At 37.0% G+C, this 20,814-nt stretch overlaps 1 protein-coding gene across 7 annotated transcripts; it reads right to left on the bottom strand.

The window, feature by feature from the left end:
• Positions 1-85: 85 nt before the first annotated feature.
• Positions 86-17,142, bottom strand: C9orf72 (C9orf72-SMCR8 complex subunit). Of its 7 annotated transcripts, none has more exons than XM_035562979.2 (11): positions 17,018-17,128; positions 15,626-16,111; positions 12,645-12,704; positions 11,557-11,652; positions 10,827-10,891; positions 8,675-8,747; positions 5,696-5,812; positions 4,757-4,992; positions 4,171-4,228; positions 3,455-3,564; positions 86-3,371 (listed from the first exon to the last, which is right to left on the bottom strand). In XM_035562979.2, the coding sequence occupies exons 2-11, from the start codon at positions 16,067-16,069 to the stop codon at positions 3,185-3,187; spliced, it is 1,446 nt and encodes a 481-aa protein (XP_035418872.1). In that variant the 5' UTR covers positions 16,070-16,111; positions 17,018-17,128; the 3' UTR covers positions 86-3,184. The 7 variants fall into 7 exon arrangements, with proteins under 7 accessions (XP_035418872.1, XP_035418874.1, XP_035418878.1 ...); XM_035562980.2 differs by having other exon boundaries at positions 137-3,371; positions 17,007-17,123; XM_035562981.2 differs by lacking the exon at positions 12,645-12,704 and having other exon boundaries at positions 107-3,371.
• Positions 17,143-20,814: the final 3,672 nt, after the last annotated feature.

Raw genomic sequence — 20,814 nt, 5'->3', positions numbered from 1 at the left:
CTTTCCTTGGTGTTTTGCCCAAGTAGGAGGCGTAACAATTACAGCTTAACAGTATGCCAGGACAAAGGTAAACTACACAGCAATGCTCTACCAAGTGCAAAAAGTCACTCTACATACTATCTTTATTTGTTTTCATTTTCTTTCTCTTTATTGTTGAGGGAAGGACAAAGTACATTCCAATGAACCAACTCCAATTACACATTAGGAGTAAGCAACATGTTTGTATGAGACAACCCTCATATTTTGGACCACTTTCATTTCTCTTTGTGACGTATTTATACAGATTGGAGAAGTCCTCTGCAGTCCTGAGAAACAGACATTCCAGATAAGCACCAGATGATGTCTTCCTGTGCTAACTTTATAAATTTGCAAACACCAGGAATCAGGATCAGAGAAAATACGCTGCTAAAAATGCTCTGTAACACCATTCCTTTCCAAATCCAACTGAAAGAAACACAGTTAGTATACTCCTTAGGCTGTAAGGAACCAGAACCCTGAAGAAAGGTATTTGCTGATGGCTAGAAGTAGTGAACTTCTAAAAACACTTCTAAATTCTCAGAAGTAGAGGCTAGATTCTTATTGAAGTACATCAGAGACTTAGCAAGTCATGTCTGGAAATGAATGAGTCCTTCACAGAAATAAAAGAACAAAGTTGGGAGACTTATTGTGATTTTGAAATGAATACAATCAGACACAGAGTTAGTAACATGATTGTCCACCAGTGACATTCTAAGACTCACCATCTCCAAATATATACATTTTTAATATAACAAGGAAGAACATTTCTTCTTTATTTCAAAGGATAAAGGATCACGATCCTGTAACATACAGAAATTCTATGAAAAAAATCAGCAGAAATTAAAATAAAAAAATTTGTATGAATTTTCTTAGAATACTTTTTTTCCTGAGCAAGATTTACAACACAACATGCAGATGCATTTAATAACTTACTTCACTATACATTCTGCACTTGCGACAGTTGTGCAACAAAGGTAGCAATTAAGTTTCCAGCTTTTAATCATTTCAAAGTGACAGCATATTCTGTAAACAGAGCTTTATTGTTAGTAGTGTCAATGTTAAGTTTGCAATGCCTATGAAGTGATTTCAGCTGCACATTTAAAGCAGTTCAGACCTCAAACACAACTTCTACATTAGAAGTTTGAGAAGTGTTCATTACATTTTTTTTTCCACAATCTTAGACATGAGAGTAAAACTTAGCAATCAGGCTCTTTTCTGATGGATAAATTGACTGAAAATGCAAAAGAAAAGGATAATGTCAGTAAAACAGAAATAATTTCAGCACAAGTAACTTCTGTCATTGTATGCCTGACAAGTTCTTTGAACGAAGTGCTGACCTCACATTGCAGGAATCCAACATACATGTAAAGCAAAAAAAGAGGCTACAGAATATAGCCCAAGGACTACATTACATTGTGTAAGGGCTACACAATATAATCATTCAGGTAACACAGCTGATTTTTATTCACAAAAAATGGTATGCAGCAGGGGCTGAGTTCCACTTGTTTCAGAAGATTTATATATTTAATTGTAAATTTTTTCTTTTTCAGGAAATATAAAGGAATTCTGGACACGTAAAAAAAAAAAGAAGGCATTCCTTTTAAGAACTGAGTATTGGACATTTCAGGAAGTTTTGGGTCTGAGTTGTTAACTCTTATGCATGAAGAAGATGCTAAAAAGCTATTTTGAAAACAGGAACCTGTTCATGAAGGACTGCTATGAACAGCTTATGCAATAAGCAACAGCAGCTTCTCAAATCACAAGGGTATCTCCTTTACGAGGAATATGGAGTTATGAGGTTACACTAAAACATGAAACAAATATATTCCTCCCTCTGTCCAAAAAGATAAATATAACATCATGCAGTACAGATGTATCACTGATTCCAATATAACACACCAAATGTGTCAGAACTGTCAAAAAAATAGGTCTGGTTATCTTGACATTGCACCTCTCTTCATGTTACTGAGAAAGAAAGGTTGAGGCATACAAAGAGATGAGTTTTTGGACCTCCCTATTTTTTCTTTTCAAGTAAAGCAAAGTTGAACATGTGCTAACTATGAACTAAAAAGACTGGCACTATTATTGACTTAAATTCACTTAGTAAAATGATAATCATATTAGTTCATAGCTGTGGTGCTCTCTGAATTAAGGATTAGTAAATATATTAATGGTAATGTAAAAAGAATTATTTTTATCTTTTAGTTTGGCTATCAGCTTGGTGTTCTTTGGAAAGGTCTAATACTTTAATCTGAACCTTATTTTAATTGACAATAGACAAAGCAGAAGCAATTTAGACAGAAAGACAGACAACTGCTGCTGAATGACACAGGTTTCCTGCTTTGTGTTTTGAAAGAGCTCAATTATGCTGGATCACTGAATACTTAACCGCAGGATAGCCAACAATCTGTGGCAGAATATCCTGGTTGGCATTTACATGCATGAAGCAGCTTAAATAATGACCCAGTTCCCATGGGCAGAGTGCTGCTATTTATGCTGCTAATAGCCAACAGTTCACCCACAGGAACACTGTGTAGTATATTTAAAAACAACAACAACAAAAAAAACCATAAACCCACAAACAAACAAAAAATCCCCACACCTTTAAATGTTGCAAATGGAGCCAGTAGTGTTTAAAAGGGAGATAAAGGAAAGCATATTTCAGAATTATACCACATACATAAGAACAAACACATTTAAAAACTCTTTGAAACTCTGGAAAAGCTCCTATCCCCTGACCTCTCTGATTAGAGAGGACATACTCATTGTTTTCTTTACTGACACAGCAGAATGGGGAAAAACAGACACACACTTGAAGGAAATCTGAGGGGAAAGATGATAAAAGTGCCTCCCTTTGTCATACACCACAACATGTTCAAATTTACCTAGTAAGCCCATATGGCAAAGGAACTTTTGGTAATGCTTACTTTTACTGTTAAAAAAAGCACACAGAAGAGATGAATTCATTAAAATCATGTCTTCCTAGCTATGCTGATATTCCCTCTGACATGACCCCCTCCTGCTTCAGACAGATTGTAGTGTTACTTGATTCCTACTGATCCATTCTAAATCAGGTCAATGAGTGTCACAAGTGTGGTGTTCACATTGAGAGATTTCTTTTAGTGCCATGCAAGGCCGCGATATTACACATTAACAGTGAAGAGCTTTAAAACGTCATTAGCATATCACGTTCCTGTAAGCTAGTGTAGAACGGCCTCCCAAAGATGAAGGAATGTAGACCCGGTTTAATCTTCTCAGCCAAAGCCATTATTATGTTAAGATCGCCCTCTGCTGTTAAGTCAAGATCAATCTTTAAGCTACGAAGAGACTTAAAAGGTTTTTTTCCTTTTTGCCTGAAAGAAAATAAAAAGGGGGTTTGTAAAAAAGAACAAAGTTAAGTTTCTCAAAGCCTGCTTTATATTATCTGTTCACTTACGTGTCATCCTCTATGTATTTTATTAAAGTTAAGGCTTTTCTATGAAGGACTAGCAGAAATTGTGCAAGGAATGTACTCCTCAGAGACATGCCAGGTTTCAGATGAAAGATCTGTTAAAAATTACATGAGAAAATCAGCTAGACATGGAAATTCAAGAATCATTTTAAGAATGTGGAATATAAAGAAACATTGAATACACATGTAACGTGTTCCTAATTATAGCAAAGCAAGCATATTAGCAGATTTGTAGGCATACTCAAGATTCATTTTTAGTTTTCTTGCTGCTCAGATGCAATGTATTAAACTTTAACTTTTTTTTTTTTTTTTTTTTACAATTTTATTTGGATAAAGTACTATTTTCCTTCTAAAAATGATCTGAAATGGATCGCAGGTAGCTTATTCAATACTGTAATTGTAGACACTCTTAAACATCAAACTAAAAAAAGGAACTGTTTTTCATATGTAAGAAGTAGTTTCAGTACTATATTATTACAAATGACACTTAAGCATTTTTAAATCATTTGTGTTACCATACAGACATTTTAAATGGTCAGTTCTTGATGCCTTCTCTAGCTATGCAGAAAAGAATCACAGCACTTGTATGAAAAAAAGAGGTACCACACCAACAAAGCATCTATTCATGTTAAATTACCTGTTACTAAGAGCTCAAAATACTGTTCTCTAGCTCTTGTTCTTTCTGAAAAAGCAATTATTACCTGATCCAGAAAGGCTTTTACTAGTGTATCTCGATGCAGGATATCTTGAAAGACATTTCTAAAGAAAAAAATAAAAAGCAAACAAATATGTGAGGTAATGACATGAAGAGATAGCGATGTCCAGCAGTTGTGCACATAATACTATTGCTTGTTACAGTGTGGCAAAAATTGAAAGTGCATTCAAAATTTGAGTGAATTATAATCCTGTTATTTAAAGGTAATACAGAACTTTTAAGCAGAACTTTCAGGAAAAATGCATTAAACCCAGAAAAGCCACTGGGACTTGCCAAGTACACTTGGCTCTGGAATATGCTATTTAAAACAGGCAACAAAATTACCATAACACTGTCAGTACCACTGGATTTCAGTAACACTTAATGCAACAAAACCACTCACAGAACTCCTAAATTCTGCAGAATACAAGCACCAGAGCTGAAGAAGCTTCTTACAAGCAAAGAAAACAAACAAACAAAAAACAACAACAAAAAAACCTCCAGTACTTTTTTGTATTAGAAAGCATGCTTTACACCTTATTCTTTCAACTCAAATCAAGTAACTTTAAGACGCTTGGGAGGAAAGTACATACAAATCAGGTGTGAAACTCTCATCTGTGTGGATAATAGGATCTTGAGACATTTCTTCATCTGAATTAGCTCTCCAAAATGCTGTCAGCTCGGACCTCATATACCGTCGTTGGTTGTAGATGTGCTCATGACACGGGGGCATCTGCTTCACTGTATTGACATCTACATCTATATGTGTTGTGGGATATGGAGCATACATTACTTGACGGAATGGCAACACAAAGCTTCCTGTTGCATCCTGTTTTAGTCAAAACAAAACAAAACTCTTCTAGTTACTTAAAAACAAAACAAAATTGGAACAAAGCAATAGGAAAACATCATGCCTACATTTCAAATCCCAACTGTGCAGACGTATTTTGTTTGAAAGAAATCATGGCTGTAGCCAGCCAAATGTCTTCAATACCGCACGATTCCGTTAATGTAATGGTGAAAAGAGGTATTGAGATATCCTGTGCACTCCATTGCATCATCTGGTTCTTGAACCCATTAACATTACAATACGATATTTACCTGTCAAGTTTAGACTGCTCATTAGAGCAAGAAGTATTACTTTTCTATTTATCTTCACTAACTGCTACAGCCCTTTTAATAAACTTGGAAACCATAGGTCTGATGGACTTTTTTATTGATGTAACACAAACTGAATGCCTTCTTGAATTCTAGCCCTAAGGCAAAGTATTATTATTATTATTGTATTAAGTATAGGAATAATTCTGATCAATACTCAACACAAGGAATTTCTGGGTCAGAGAAAAGACTGGCTTAGAATTTTAACATACGAAGAGTCATAAGCCAGCTCTAGCACCAAGAAGAACTCAAGTGAAGACATATTTCTTCAAACATGAATGCGATTATGAATGTGCTTATCATATGTGCACATATCCACGTATACTGAAGAATGTTCTTAAAACACAGAATAGAATTTTACTAAGTGAACTTACTTTGAGTAAGCCTTGAACAAAAAGCCCTGACTCATATTTGAAAGAAGACTCATTTCTACAGAGTCTGGAACACTTCCGCTCTGATGGTGTAAGAAACAGACACAATGTTCTCACAATCTGCATTAAAAAGAACAGGTTCAAAAAAAAAAAACAAGAAAATATAAGGAATTAAGTGGTCTTCAAATGCAATTTCTGACTTCATCCTGCTTATTAGAAAAAACAAAACTTGAGTAACATCAGAGAATAGTGACATGCTTAAATAATTAAGATGTAAGCCATGCAAGTCCAACTTCTTGTCAAATGAAAAGGAAAGCCTAAACTTTTTGGCAATATTTTTAGCCAACTATGTAGGATAAAAAACTTTTGCCTTTTGATGCCTCTTTGTATTACATAAACGTAAATTACTGTGATTAATTTCCTAGCCTTTTAAGCCTCTTGTTCCATATTGAAATGTCAGCTATTGTCTCCAATGAGGCACATTTAATTTTCTAAATAAGCATCCATGCTTATTTCCTCATTAATTTGCTCAAACTCGCCATTAAAATCAACACAGGTACTTTATTATTTTAAGCTTCTATGCTCCAACTGCTGCGGACAATCATCTTCAAATACAAACATGTAATCCTGTCTCGTAGTCAAACATACATGTTCTGACTAATGTTTTTGCCTGCAGTAGGTGTTTTTTTTTTTTAATTTTTTACTTGAAGGAAAGCTAAGGTATACTATAAAGAAATGAATTACTTCAAAACATAGCACCATAACACAATGGCCACACTACTGATAAGAGCCTGTGCAATTTTAAATACATTTGTCCAGAACAGATCTTGACACTCCATTCTTCTAGACTGCTTTTTTAACTACTCAGCTTATCAATACATTGTTACACACACTCATAACCATTTAGACACCTAAGCCTTTTTATTAGTTATTATGCTTAATAATATGTTTGCACATAACTTAGTAATGTGCAAATTTTACATCACTAAAATTATGTATATTAACTATTAGCTGACTTCAGCTGAGGACTGAGATTTTTCTTTTCTCAGGTTCCTTTGTTTCTCATAGTTATTTTTAATTGAGCACCAGCATTTATCACTTATTTGATCAGAGATGCTTAAACATTACTGCCAAAAACACACAAAACAATGCATTCTTTCTCCAGATTATTGTAAAGTGTCATGAAGAGCGTATTTCAAAACACAGGTTTACTGAAGATGCCTTACATTTTCTGAATCTTTTTACAAGAAAGTATGTCTCACTGCAGCAGAGAACCCTGCATACTATAAAATATACATTATATAATTGTATATATTATATAATGAATATATATTATACAGGCTCACTTAATTTTATTTGACACTGAAGCAATCAATAAACACATATCAAAAAAGTATCAACTTCAAGAATTATTTTTTTCAAAGGAAGGTTTCAGTCTTACTAAATGGACTAGAACACAATGACTATTACAACACTATTAAACGAAAAGTCAGACAGAAAAGCCCAACATGCAGAAAGATTTCCTATTGAAAAATGAAGTTACCTAAATATACTGCTTCACCACATGCACTGCAGTAGAAGCTTTGTCATGGTCTTAGAATGAGGAACTATTGTTACTGCGTTGCCCAGAGGCCCCGCTGTAAATTGAAAACTTATCATGCTACATAACTACAAAGAACCTTACCCTCACAGCAGTACTGGTATACTCATTAAGTGCAGTGGTGCCTAATGCCTAAAAAGCTGTAGGACTGCACATTTTTATAAAATCCTTCTTTTCATTCCCAGTTGCAGGGATATTCTGAATCAATGAGGTTTATTAAAGGACTCAACTGTGAACATAGAGAGGCAATTGATTTAGTGAAATACATTTTCTCTCTAAGAAAATAACACTTTCTTCAATGATTTGTCTCTGAATATTCTAACTGAAAACTAACCAGCACTTTTATTAGAAGGGATGGAGTAACAGCCTAATTAAATGCAAGTCAAAGCCAAGTCTTTCTGAACAAAATGCCAATACATCGCAGAATACTATAAAGAAATACACTTTAAGATATATCTCAATGGAAAGTAAATACAAGTGTATCTCTTCCAAGAATTGCTTTCAATTTATCTGAAGCAATCAGTTTGGTATAATCAAAAAAACATGTACAAAAAGTACTTAGAGAATTCTGAATAAGGAACATTTCTTCATTTGATTTTTCCTTCATGTACTCAGCTTAAAATAAGCATCAAGAAACTCTCCATTTACACAAAAAAAGTAGAGAAAAAGTAGAGCAGGTTATAATTTCGTATCAGTTCAAATTCAGTATTTGATAATGGGCAAAAAGAAAAACAGCATGGCAAAAATTATGTCTACCACAAAAATGTAATTACGTTCCTGTTCTGAAATGACTGATTCCAAAAGTGACCTTTTTTCCTCCACATGGACCATTGGAACATATATACATTCTGCTTTTCTCCATCAAGAGAACAGCTAACGCTGCTTTTTTTTATCTAGGCCTGAACGCTCCTAAGTATCATCCCTACCGATAAATTCTGCACATGTTCCACCAAGTTTGCTGACACACTGAGTTGTTTTTTTTGTGGTTTGTTACAGTACTCAATTTTAGGTGTTTGTATCTGTATTTTGCCTCTCTGGTTCTTCTGGAACTGGTTACAGTCACAGTCACCTGTAATCTGTTCAGATAGTACATTTTAGCTAGCAAAACTTACTTTAGAAGCTCAGACTTAATTAGAACTTATTTATAACAGTATCAATTACGTTAAATTCACTGGTTTTCTTATAGTTTTCAGAATACAATTGATAAGGCAATTTTCTGGCAGAATTATCAACTGCTAGAGCAATCAACAGAAGAAAACCAAGACAATATGCTCTCCTTCTGCAACCTAAAAGTATGTTTTTATTAAAAACTTTTTTTCAAACAACACACTAACACTACTTATAATCAGCATTTAAGTTTCATTTATTAAGAACTGTATTACCTTATTAACTTTTTCTGCACTGCTTCCTACAACTACAGAACAACCACAGGTCTGCAGATGTGAACTAATTGCACTGCAAATAAAAACAAACATAGGTTAATAAATCTAACCAGACTTTTCAAATAAAACCATTATCATCTTTACAATAAGAATTAAGGGCTGCAAGTTATACTACAGGTCTATAGCATAGCCCTCACAAACATACATAGGTACTGCTGAAATCCAAAGTCCAGCAATATCTGTATTTTCAGTTTGGTGAATAAAAAGACTGCCAGACAGAACCTCCAAACACCACTTACAGAGCAAATAAAAATTATTACTATCTAACTGTATTACAGAATCAATATAAAAAAATTCATCTAAAGCAATGGAAGAAATATTAATAATAAAGGATCTGAAAGCGTCTTGAAAGATGACCTGTCGTCATTTTTTTTGACACAACTGTGGATCAGAAGCTAGTTTTGGAAGACCTGGCAGGTAAACTGTGCTAATTTGGCAACTACAAGGGTAAGAGTGCTTCATAAACTCGAGTCCCTTGGAATACAGCCAGGCAAGCTGGGAGTTGGGTGATCTTGTCTCATGAGCTGCCATCAGCAAAGACATGATTTAGTTTATCTTAACTTTGGAGGGTGCAGTAAGTATGCCAGGACTAACCATGGGAACTCTTAACCTATCCTTAACAAACTTCTTTTCAGGTTCCTTTCCTCAACCTCCCCTTATGCCCCACCTTCTCAAACCCATAACTGGCCCACAGTTTCAAAAAGTCGAGATACTATTAGATAGTTTTCTCCAATACCTATCGATATATGGAAGTATAATGATCTTATCTTACTGAAGGATGCCTCTTAAGGTGATTAACCAGTTCTAATAAACACTTCTAACTGGTAAGGACTGTAACAGCCAGACTCAGACTCTGATGGGCTATATACTGGACTCATGACTATTTATCTTACCAATTTTATTTTTAAGTTGGATTTAAGGCCACTTGAATTCTTCCTTTGGGGCAAAAACAGAAGTGTTGTTTCATTTAGAAGTTACTAAGAAACTTTGAGTTTATTTTACAAGTTGGTATTGTTAAAATGGCAGTTCATTTTCCTTAATCCAATTCTTATCTGACATGGAAATCCATTCCAACACTACATTCAAGACTCGAAATCTGAGCCTAGATGAGTAGACAAGCTTTGCTTCCCTCTAAAAAGCACACATTTCAACCCTTCACACAAATAGAGAGGTTATTCTTTCCTTGTCTGGACAAAATTTCCATGAAGAAGTAGTAGCGCAAAGAGAGAACTGACACCTTTTGTTATCCCTGAAGTCTATTACACACCCCAAAAATCTACATCTATTATGAGAATAGCTCACCATTGTAGAATCAATAGCTCTAGTTATTTACAATAACTCATTCCATAATATTCACTTCATTTTTTCTGAAAGATTGTCTTATAAAGACTGAAAACCCAAAGAAATCCTAAATTCTCTAGAAAACCGAATAAAACATTATTGTGAAGAATTAGTTAATTTAACACATGAATTTGTGCAGCACTGAAAAGAGAACGTGAAGCTGTTTAAATAGACTACAAACTCTTTGGCAGTAAGTGCTGTTATATAGGAGATGTTCTGGAACACACCACCAGTTAAAACTTACGAAATATACTTTTCTATATGAAGAGACCAAGTTGCTCTGAAGCGCAACTACTTCCAGTTATGCATGAAAAATGGGGGAAAAAGATAAAAATGGATAATTTAATAATAGGTGCTCCACATGCCATGCCGTTAATACTTTTATTCGTAATTAATGCATTAGACATGACTCAGTGTTTTGGTTAATTCATAAAGACGTAAGACTTTGACTTAGAACTTCATATACAAAGAGTCAAGCAAAAATTGTATTTGATAGGAATTCTATTTTCAAGCAAATGACTGACAACACAGTCGAACAGCTGCAGCTACTAGCCCAGAACCATTCTTTTAAGAAGAAAACTTCTTGAGATTTTTGTCTAAGAAATGCTGTAGAAGTCAAACACATATCAATATACCCCCTCCTATGAAGAAAACTAATATAATACATGTTCACATGCACATACAGATACATACACGCACACACAAGTTTAATCAATTTTACTACAGTATAAGTCAAAACAGAAATTCATACTTGAGAAGAAATCCTTCATGGCAACTATCCCCAATGTCATCATCATTTAGCACCGTGTCACTTATCTGAAATGCAAATAAACATAAACAAATGTTAGAAAATGATCTAGAACACCTTAGAATTAAATGATTTTGTTTTTTGATAAGTGGGAATTGTTTGGGATCTATTTAAGGTACATTGTTAAGACTGCCAGAAGAGAACAACCTTAAAAAAACCTGACTTACCCAAAGCATTTTGAAAATAAGAAAGTCACTTAAATATTATTTTTTTTTCCCCACCAACAATAACAATAAGATTCCTCCCAGTGTTTTTTCTTAAAGTCTTGTCCAGAATACTTTAACCTAGTCCATGTGAAATCATTCCTACTTTTTTCATGAGAACACTAAACCACACTGGAACAGATATCAACATTAAGGCCATCTACCTCCTCATTTGTTTTTCATCAAATAGCCTTTCGACATGGCTCTTAGGAAGCATGTCACCCCAGGCAGTCCATTTTGTTAAGTCCTAACCATAAAAAACACTGCTAGTACTGTTAGCATTTACCAAACTAAAACTGTTATACCATTCCCTATAGCATTTAGGAGAACTTGATGCGAAGCAGCAGAAGGATACAGGAATTTATGACAACTGTGGGCTGTTTTTTTTTTTTTTTTCTGCCAAAGAGAGTAGCAAATTAGATTGGCGGTGTCTTTCTCTTATTCAGAATGCAAAGAACATAGGGACTTACATCTATTTCTTCTGGAACACTGTGTGATTTCATAGATGAAAGGAGCTCCATTACAGGAATGACTTCTCCTGTCAGCATTGGAATGATGCTTTGGCCCTGTGCAATAAATAAAATGCCTGAAGTGCAGTATAAGAAATTACTAATAATATAAACTTGCAATATTATTGAATTATAGAATCACTTAGGTTGGAAAAGACCTGTAAGATCACCTGGTCCAATCTCTAACATGCAAAAACATCTTTAAAATCAAATTACATGCAAAACACCTTTAACTTCCTATTGTTTCAAAGTGCGGTTGTGGGTGTCAACTGATACACAGACTTCTTTGGTTTTGCTTATCATTCATTATGAACTGGAAACATGCATTTCACTTTTCAACATCATGTCTAAAATACATTTTCAGGGTCCTATGCTAATTTTCCCAATCAGTTTGATCTGCCCACACAAGACGTATTTGGAATGTGATAATCTGATCATATTGTATTACATACAATTACTGTTAAACATTTATAGATCCAAAATCTGACATTTTGATGACGGGAAAACAAAAACAGGCTATTATTTATTAGCATGTGAAATTATTTATCTGATTTAATTTATCTGATTTCATCTTTTCACAACAAAACCAAAGCCACAATTTTGTATTTACAGTTTCAGAAATCAAAGTCTTTTCACAATCTTACGCGTTAAGTCTACCACCACATTTCAACACGACAGACTCTGTACGTCTCTGTAAAACAGCCTAGTAAAAGACTACCCTTGACAGGAGGAGAGCATAAATCTAGGAAGCTACTACCTTTACAGAGCTTCAAGTTCAAGTAAATGAATTCCCTTTTCTGAAAGGTAATATTCTTCATAGATTTCCACTTCTCCCACAAAGTGATGAAATATATTTTCCTTCAATTTGTTCACAGCTTCCATCATCCTATCTTCAGAAAGTTTGTCTCCTGTGCATGTCAGGTCACCAGCCAGTCCAAAGGATCTTCCTGGATCCCAAAGATAAGAAGCAGCACCAACTTCTACAGCCATCAGATCCAGCCAAACAGTTTTGTGGTGGTGGGCCAAACGCATCAACCTGATGGTCTTACCTGATCCTCCATTCTCTCCGTGCCTTCCAAGACAATCTTCTGGAAATGTTCTTGCCTCTCCTGAGCAAGAGAAGCAGTTAATTATAAACGCTCTGGCACTTGTTTATATACGTATGCACACAACAGTCATATGGAACAATTTCTTCCCTGTTGAGTCATGCTTCTCAGGTTCAAATTTCGATGTTCAAGTCTTTTTTCTTTTACAGAGCTGATATTGGTAGGAAGAGATGTCATTTTAAACAGATCAATGTTCCCTGAGAACAAATCAACACCCCACCAAACCTCTCACATGCTTGGGCAGGACTGGCAGGAAAAGGAGGGTATGATGGCAATGACAAAAGATTAACATTTTCTTCGTTACAGACCAAGAAAATGCCATATGATCAGACTATGGTGCAGAACTCCACTTTATGGATTTCTGTTTCAAATGGGTAAGGTACAGACTGATGATTCCTGATGCAACCAGAGAAAAAATGAGATCTCTTGAATGAGGAAAATTATGGCTGGGGAGGGTAGGTGTTCACCATTTTTCTTCCCACATCTTGAGACAATGACAAGTCTTCAAAACATTGTTTTGTAAACAAGTGCAGGAGACATGAAACCTCAAACTACACAAAACACTGCACAAAAGACCGTACAAAGTTCTCAAAACAGACTGATCAGAAGCTGAGCCTTAATCACTGGAACAATCAATACAGTATGTAAAAAAAATCAAAGATGCAGACAAATAATGATAGCTTTTGCTATATACTAAGTAGTTGTTGCCTTCTTAATGGTTGTGGCTGAATTGCTTGAAGTTGATCAACCTCAAGTGGGAAAAGAGTTCACATAATGTTTTTTGAGCAGATGAATAGGTAGCAAACTACAGTAAATTGCCCTAAAACAGACGTAAAACTCATCTGACCATCTTAAGGAAGCATCAGTGAAAAATAACACGAACTTGGCAGAATATTCCTTTGGGGCACCTTGAGCTTTGACTTCAGTAAGACATACTCGATAATGAAGATCTTTTGCTTTGAAAGAAGTCAGTCTTCATGAAGACCAGGCTGAACAAATGACATAAGCCACTTCTTTTTAGAAATACAACTGCTACAAATTATTAGACAAACATCCAGACCATAAGATTTAGGTAGATATATGGGGTTTCTAATCTCACATAGAAGACTTGATTGGAGTTGCTTGTCTTTGCCAGTCTCAGCATAGTTCCATGTTTCTCCTAGTCCTTGAGTTCAGAAGGTTTCTTCTCTCTGAACAGAAGTTGTGACAGCTGATAATCACAACACCCATTAGATATGCCAGAGCACATACACAGTTCCTCTCAGATACTATTTCAACCTTTTGTATGCTGTTGTAGCCATACCTGCTGAACCGCCTCAAACAGCAAACTATAGTATTTGGGTCTGTTTTCATTCAATAATGTAATTCTACAACTCATGCCTAAATTTTAATTTACACTTTTAATGCAGTTTAGTGTCTTCTAGGTAAGTCTGCAGATGTGCAGTTATATGCAGGCACACTTTTCATCTTCCTCCAAAGAAGAAAAATAAAAGACAATAAATGTCTCTTAGAATCTCGAGTTGTTGTGGCTGATTTAGTTGACCTAGCTACTTCAAGATAATCTGAAAAAGATTTAAGAACTTCATGACTAATTTCAGAGAGAACTAGAAGAAAACATTTTGTTGTTCTCAAAGCCACTTGAGGGCCATTTTTACTGCAGAAACAGATTGATATGGGTCAATGTCAAAAAAGAGTGAAGGCATACAGTATTTAACAGTAACAGACAATTCTTATTTGACCATTCACATAAGACATCAGTAGAGAAAACACTAAATGACAGAGAAGCAATGTAATCAAGAGCATGAGATAGCATTCACTTGTGTCAAAAGTACTAACGTCCAGTGAACAATTTCTTTTAGGAATTAGGAATGTAATATTTCTTTCTGCTCTATTGAAAATGAAGATTTATGTCCTATCTTTACTCCAAGAAAATAACCCCTAGGTTATCAAGAGCAAACATGAAAGAAGACACTGCCAGCCATCATCAGGAAATATATCAGAAAACAATGGACACTCTTAAGTGTAACAAAAAGGAAATGACAATGCAAAATTTATGTCAGTTTCTTATTTTTGGAATCTTAATTAGATTAGAACACTTAAAAAGGAAGTTTAAAATATGTTGACTAGAGGTCTCAAAACAGAAGAGGAAGAAAAACATTACCGGACAACCATGCATCACCACACATATTACAGCTGACATGCAATGTATTGCTCTATGACAGGTTGCACTCCATTAAGACAGAGATTTTTTTGTTTTTATTATTAGAATGCTATTTATTTTTTAACAAAAATACATAATAATTTCCTTTTCATAAATAAATACCCATAATTACCCAGAAGTAAGAGTTGCAACTCTTGAAAAATTTTAGTATTTTTTCAGTTTTTCAGATTCAAAAGTAGCAATATTTGGACTAAAGTAGCTATATTTTCTTGGTTCTCCCATCAGTTTAATGCAATTTAACACCTGCAAAGGTCTTTGCTGATACCCTTTTTTGATAAATAAAGAGTGACTATGATATATAGCATGACAACATTAATTACATCAGTTCCCATTTTGAACCTCAATAGTAAAATAAATAAATAAATAAATTGAAGCAGTAAATTTACAATTCTACCTAGCTTAAATACAGTAATTAACATAGTTACAAGCAATGACTTAAATTCAGAAAGACGGAAAACTTTACACAACAGCTAATGTAACTAAATAGCCTGGTATACACTTGATATTCCCAGGGCAAATTATGCGGCTAAAAACACCAGCCTCAAATTTGGTGACATATGGATAACTTTCTAACTTCAAAATCCTATCCTTGTAGAGAGGTCAGCCTCCTCTGAGTTCTTGTGTTAACATAACAGGTGTCACAAAACCTTAATTCCTGGTTTTGCTCAAGACAACTATTTTTAGTAATGAACAACAAACCTACCTTATGCATCCATATTCTTCCTTTCCTTATAATATGTGTTAACCTATCCACGCACACTCTGTGAAGAGGTAGGTAGAAGCCAAGTTCACTTTGTGGAAGTATAATTGACAGTCCGTACGTGCTTCTGTCTCCATTCCAGTTTCCATCAAAGATTAAAGACACAATTATAACCCTTTTTTCTGCCAAGACAAAGAACTTCACATCTATTGCACCGCTTTCTGCATTCCGAAGTATTTCTCCGTTCAGGGTGTGGTTAGCAAGAAAAGTTATTTCACCATCGCTGAGAAGTACCTGGTCTGTCTTTGGGGCCCAGATATGCCGCACTCGGGGGCCAAGAATGTTGTCCCAGTAAGCAAAAGTGGCAGCTAATAAAGGTGACTCGCCATTCAAAGCGATCTCTGTTTTAGCAACTGCAGGAGATGGTGGCGGACAAAGAGCTGACATGACTGCTTCCTCTCTTGCGTACCACTGAAATGCTTACATTACCTAAAAAACAAAGGTTTTAGAGAAAAAAATAACAATTAGCGCACTACTCATTATGACCACTTTTTGTTGTGTTTCCCAAGTAAGACTTTAAGAGACAGCTCTGACTTTTACACCTGAGATTTCATTGTAGACTACATTCACAAAGGAAATTGATACGCATGCCATCCACACAGCAATGTAGCATGCATGACAAATGTCACTGTGTCTGACCTCGGGTGCCCTTTACTCACTACACAAGTATGAGCCTGCACAACATCCAACCGCTGTAAGGAGGCTGACGTCTGGTAAACACTGCCTTCTCCTACGGGTGGCTGGGACCTTTACCTACAGGTGGCACGCTGGTGGCTGGGACACAAGATGAGTCCTCGAGCACTGAACAGCGTGTATTGATGGAAAATGCCTCGCACTCCTCAGGCACAACCTCCTGGACGTGTGCCCTAGCAGCTGCCAACAACCCTGCTGCTTCCCCACTTGAAGGGCTTGGAGAATAAATACACCAGGAAGATGTGCTGATGAACACGCTCGGCCCAGGATAGGCGTCTGCCAGAAACAAGGCGCCGCTCTGAGGGCCATTACCAGGAGCTGCTCACGGTTTCAGCCCGCCGGGCCCCGCCGCTGTCGCTGCCCCAAAATCTTACTTTTTCCTCGTAGATATCCCCACAGAGCCCGCCCAGCCGCACCTCACGGCGGGCACCGCACCCTCAGGCCCGACAGAACGAGGTTAGCCCCCGCCAGGGGCAGTCTGCACACCGCCCGGGCGCTGGTTTTGCCTTCGGACAGGACACACACCCCCAGGACCCAGCGCCCAGCTCCTCAGCTCGCCCAAAACCCTCCCGGTCCGCCACGTGCGACCACCCCCGCCGCCTGCCTGCCTCCCACCTGCCCGCCCGCCTACCTTCGCCTCACCTGCGCGCCCGCCGACCGGCCTCCGCCACACCACGCATGCGCTCCACCTCCCCCCGCCCTGGAGCCGCCCCTGTGCGGCGCGGCGAAATGGTGGCGGCGCGGCGACAAGATGGCGGCGGGAGGGCGGTGGGCGGAGCTGCATAGTGCCCGCCCCACAGCTGCGGGGAGGGCCGCAAGCTCACGGTGAAGAGTGGTAGGGCGCTGTCACCTGCACCAAAATAAACAATCGAACAAACAAACAAACCCACGTCTGATATAAAAACCAAGGGAGAAGGTACTGCTTGTGAAGGGAGTCCCAGGTGCGTGTAGCTGAGGAAGCAGGTTTGTGCTAGCTGCAGCGCTTCATGGAGGGGCATTTAAAATAGGAAGTTTATAATGACAGGTTAGAGACCAAATAATCTGTATGCAAGACAGTGAAAGTGCACTGTTTCAGGCTTCATTTAGTTTTACAGATAAACAGCAAGTACCTTTACCTTATATTGTTTCCAAACTAAACCACCACACAAAACCTCTATGATTCAACAAGAGCACAGAGAAACAGCAGAACTAAGATCTTTTAGAAATTGCTGATAACTCGCTGCAGTTAAAAACTAGGCATCAAAATCAATGGAATTTCAGCACTTGCTTGTTGCCTAAATATAAACCATACAATCACAGAATTGTTTAGGTTCAAAAAGACTTTCAGGATGGACACAGAGAAAACTCAGTAAGTAAAGTTATTAAGCAGGTATTCCTCATTACAGCACAAGGTGTGTGGGGGATTGCTCCGCCTAACACACACGCCAAAGGTTATTGCCAGGGTGCTTATATTAATGGCATTATACATATTCATTTCACTTTCCTGTAAGTCTATTGCATATTCATTAGGTGCCTGAAGAATCATTAACATAATGTTCCTAACCCTGTTCACATGAGCGCTAGAGTCCTTGGGTGGTTGTCCAGCATACTGTGGTGGTCTTTTGATGAAGGCCAGAAGTCTTCCTTGCTTCTAAACTCCTGACCCTTCTTTTCTTTTACAGGTTCTATTATCTGTGTGTATGAAGTCTTTTCTTCCCTTATCTTTTAGGGTCGTCCCGTCCTCGTACTCCCCGCCTCAGTCCTGTCCTTACGGTTGATATACAACATACTCCCTGTGTTACCTAAAACCTGCAAAATCAGTCTGCTTTCCCTTGTTCACTGCCTCAAGATCATGAAGTCCACCAAGTCCCATCACTGTAACATTCCTTAGTGCCATGTCCACGTGTCTTTTAAATGCCTCCAGGGATGGAGACTGCCATTTCCCAGGGCAGCCCATTCAAGTGCTAGAAACCCATGCAGCTTAAAAAATACTTACTATACTTTTCAACAGTGAAGATAAAACCTCTTGTAGGCCATAAACTCTATGTTATGAAAGGTGCATTGATATTAGGTGAGTAATGATGTAGGAAAAGCAGGCTTCAGGGATGGGGAGCAGGGTTTATCTTTATTTTGTCACTGAAATGTCATGGAGCCTTGCATTAGGCACTTGATATTACCACATCGATTTCCCATTAGGAACTGCTTTAAGAATTCTACGTCTGAAAGCAAATCACCATATTATATGCAAAGAAGTGCTAGCATGAAGTACAAATCTTTTCTTTTGAAGTAATAGCTGAGTCTCTGTAATTGCCTGAATGCTCTTACTGGCAGTGCGAAATTTCTGTGTGTTTTAGCAATATTGACCTTTTTTTTTTTTTCCTTCAGTTTTTAGTATTTTCTTCAGACAGACGAGAGAGTAACAATCTCATTGCATACAATCTGAAGAGACTAATAATAAGTCTGCAGGTGCATTGTGTGGACACATCTGAGAAGTGATAGGCTGCATTGTAAGCAGGATTTTTTTCCCCAGACATCTGGTTACAAAGCCTAATGCTGTGCATCTGCAAATAAATTAATTAGACTGTGGAATGCAGAAGATGAAAATGAGCTCAGGTTCTGAGCTCAAGCAAAAACACATTTCAATTTTATGTTTTTAGTAGGGCATCCTGAATCATCATTTTGACTGATGCCTTGTTTTAAAATAAGGGAGTACATAGGCAAAAAAGGAAAAGGATGAAAAAAAGCAATGGAATTCAGTTGCTCCGCCTGGTTGAGAAGGACCACGAAAACATGGGGATGGAAGGAACACAAGATATAACCTAGCTATCCTGCTACACTGAAACCATACATGCATTCAGGCTAGTGCAGGTTTGCACTGCTGTAAAAAACTTGGTCTAGAAGAAAGCTAATTGCACAGTAATAAAAGCAATGTTTTCCAGACAGATCACATTGCTGCAAAATTGATACACAAAGTAGAGCAAATCGGGATGGTTGGCTGGGGTTGAAAGGAGCAGGAACACCTGGTGGTTGTGCAGAAATCTGTGGCAAGATTACACTTTATGCACATATAAACTGTATAAAGCTAGATTTCAGTTAAAAAAAAAAAAAGAAAAAAAAAAAGACAACTCCTGCACTCCCCAAGCCCCAACTATTCATTTCTTCCAGCAGAGGGAAGTTGGGACTTTCCATAGTATCTTTGGTGGTTTAAGGCTGTAGTTTCACATCCGTGTTTAAAACAGTGGAGTACACTTCACACACGATTAGGTTTATGGAGTCTCTTTCCTTACCAGTTTTAACTTGTTCTTAGGCACGAGCTCTCACAAGTGCTAGAGCCCATGCAACTTTGAGCTTGCGAAAATTGGATATTCTGTGCCTGGAAAGATGCACTGAAGTTTTACACGAGCAATTCAACTTCGTACTGGTAGGATAGAGAGACTGTGGATTTACACAGTAAAGAAAATTAACTCTTGCTTGGCAGTTGGGGTCACATTGCAGTTCCTCTTGAGCTGCCACAAATTTAAGAGATGAAAAATTCACTGTCTTTATTATAGGTGCCTAGCACTGATTAGAAATCGTTAAAATTAAAAATTCCAAAGGTGATACAATTTTATTTGTGATGCAGTAGTGATCATGTGGACTTCGAGTTTTTTTATTGATTCTAGAGTAGTTTTCAAAACAGCAAGACAGTTCCTGCCACAATAAGCACACGTGGTTTTATTATTTGACTTGTCAAACTAGTAGGAATGTAGAGTCCACACCATATTGCTATAGCATCAGTTAGAAATAAGGTACAAAACTAAAGGAGAATCCAGCACTGAGATAATATGCAGCTCAGCTGTTTTAGTCTACAGCCACTGAATGAGGTTGTGCTCTCAATAAGAAAATAAACGATGTTAAAGCAAGCATACAATAATGAATCAATGTTGTTTAGCTGGATTGTGGAGATAGACGTGTCACTTTCATTAAGCAACAGATAACATCCTGTGATTTGTGTATCTTTCTGACCGGCTGTGTAAAACTGGGATCCTTGTATCAGTGAGAGCTTGGTTTGAACAAACTGTGATACCCTGTCATCTACAGATGTCCAGTCATCTGTTGCATTTGGCATGGAAAATACAGTGTTTGCAAACATTACAAGGCACCCTAGGAGAAGAGCACTAGCCCTGACTGAACTCCTGACTGGGAGTAAGTAAATAAGTTCGTGCTTGAATTTATTTCAGTGTAGACTATTGCAAAAAGCATTTGCTAAAAGTAGCACAGGATTCTTCCTTTTTATGTTTCATTTGAAAGGCAGTTCCCCAATCAGAACTGTGATCAGATCTTTGGTGAATTATGTGCAGAGCATGTGCTGGGTGTAGTTGTATCTACATCATGTGTAACAGATGCCATGGGTACATATCAAACTTTAAACATTTAAAAATTATCTACTTTCCATCATTCAAGTTACTATGTTAGGTGTA

Source organism: Cygnus atratus, chromosome Z (genome assembly GCF_013377495.2).
Source record: "Cygnus atratus isolate AKBS03 ecotype Queensland, Australia chromosome Z, CAtr_DNAZoo_HiC_assembly, whole genome shotgun sequence".
NCBI classification, from domain to species: Eukaryota; Metazoa; Chordata; class Aves; order Anseriformes; family Anatidae; genus Cygnus; species Cygnus atratus.
The sequence above is the reverse complement of the archived record's forward strand: the minus strand, read 5'-3'. Positions and strand labels throughout refer to the sequence as shown.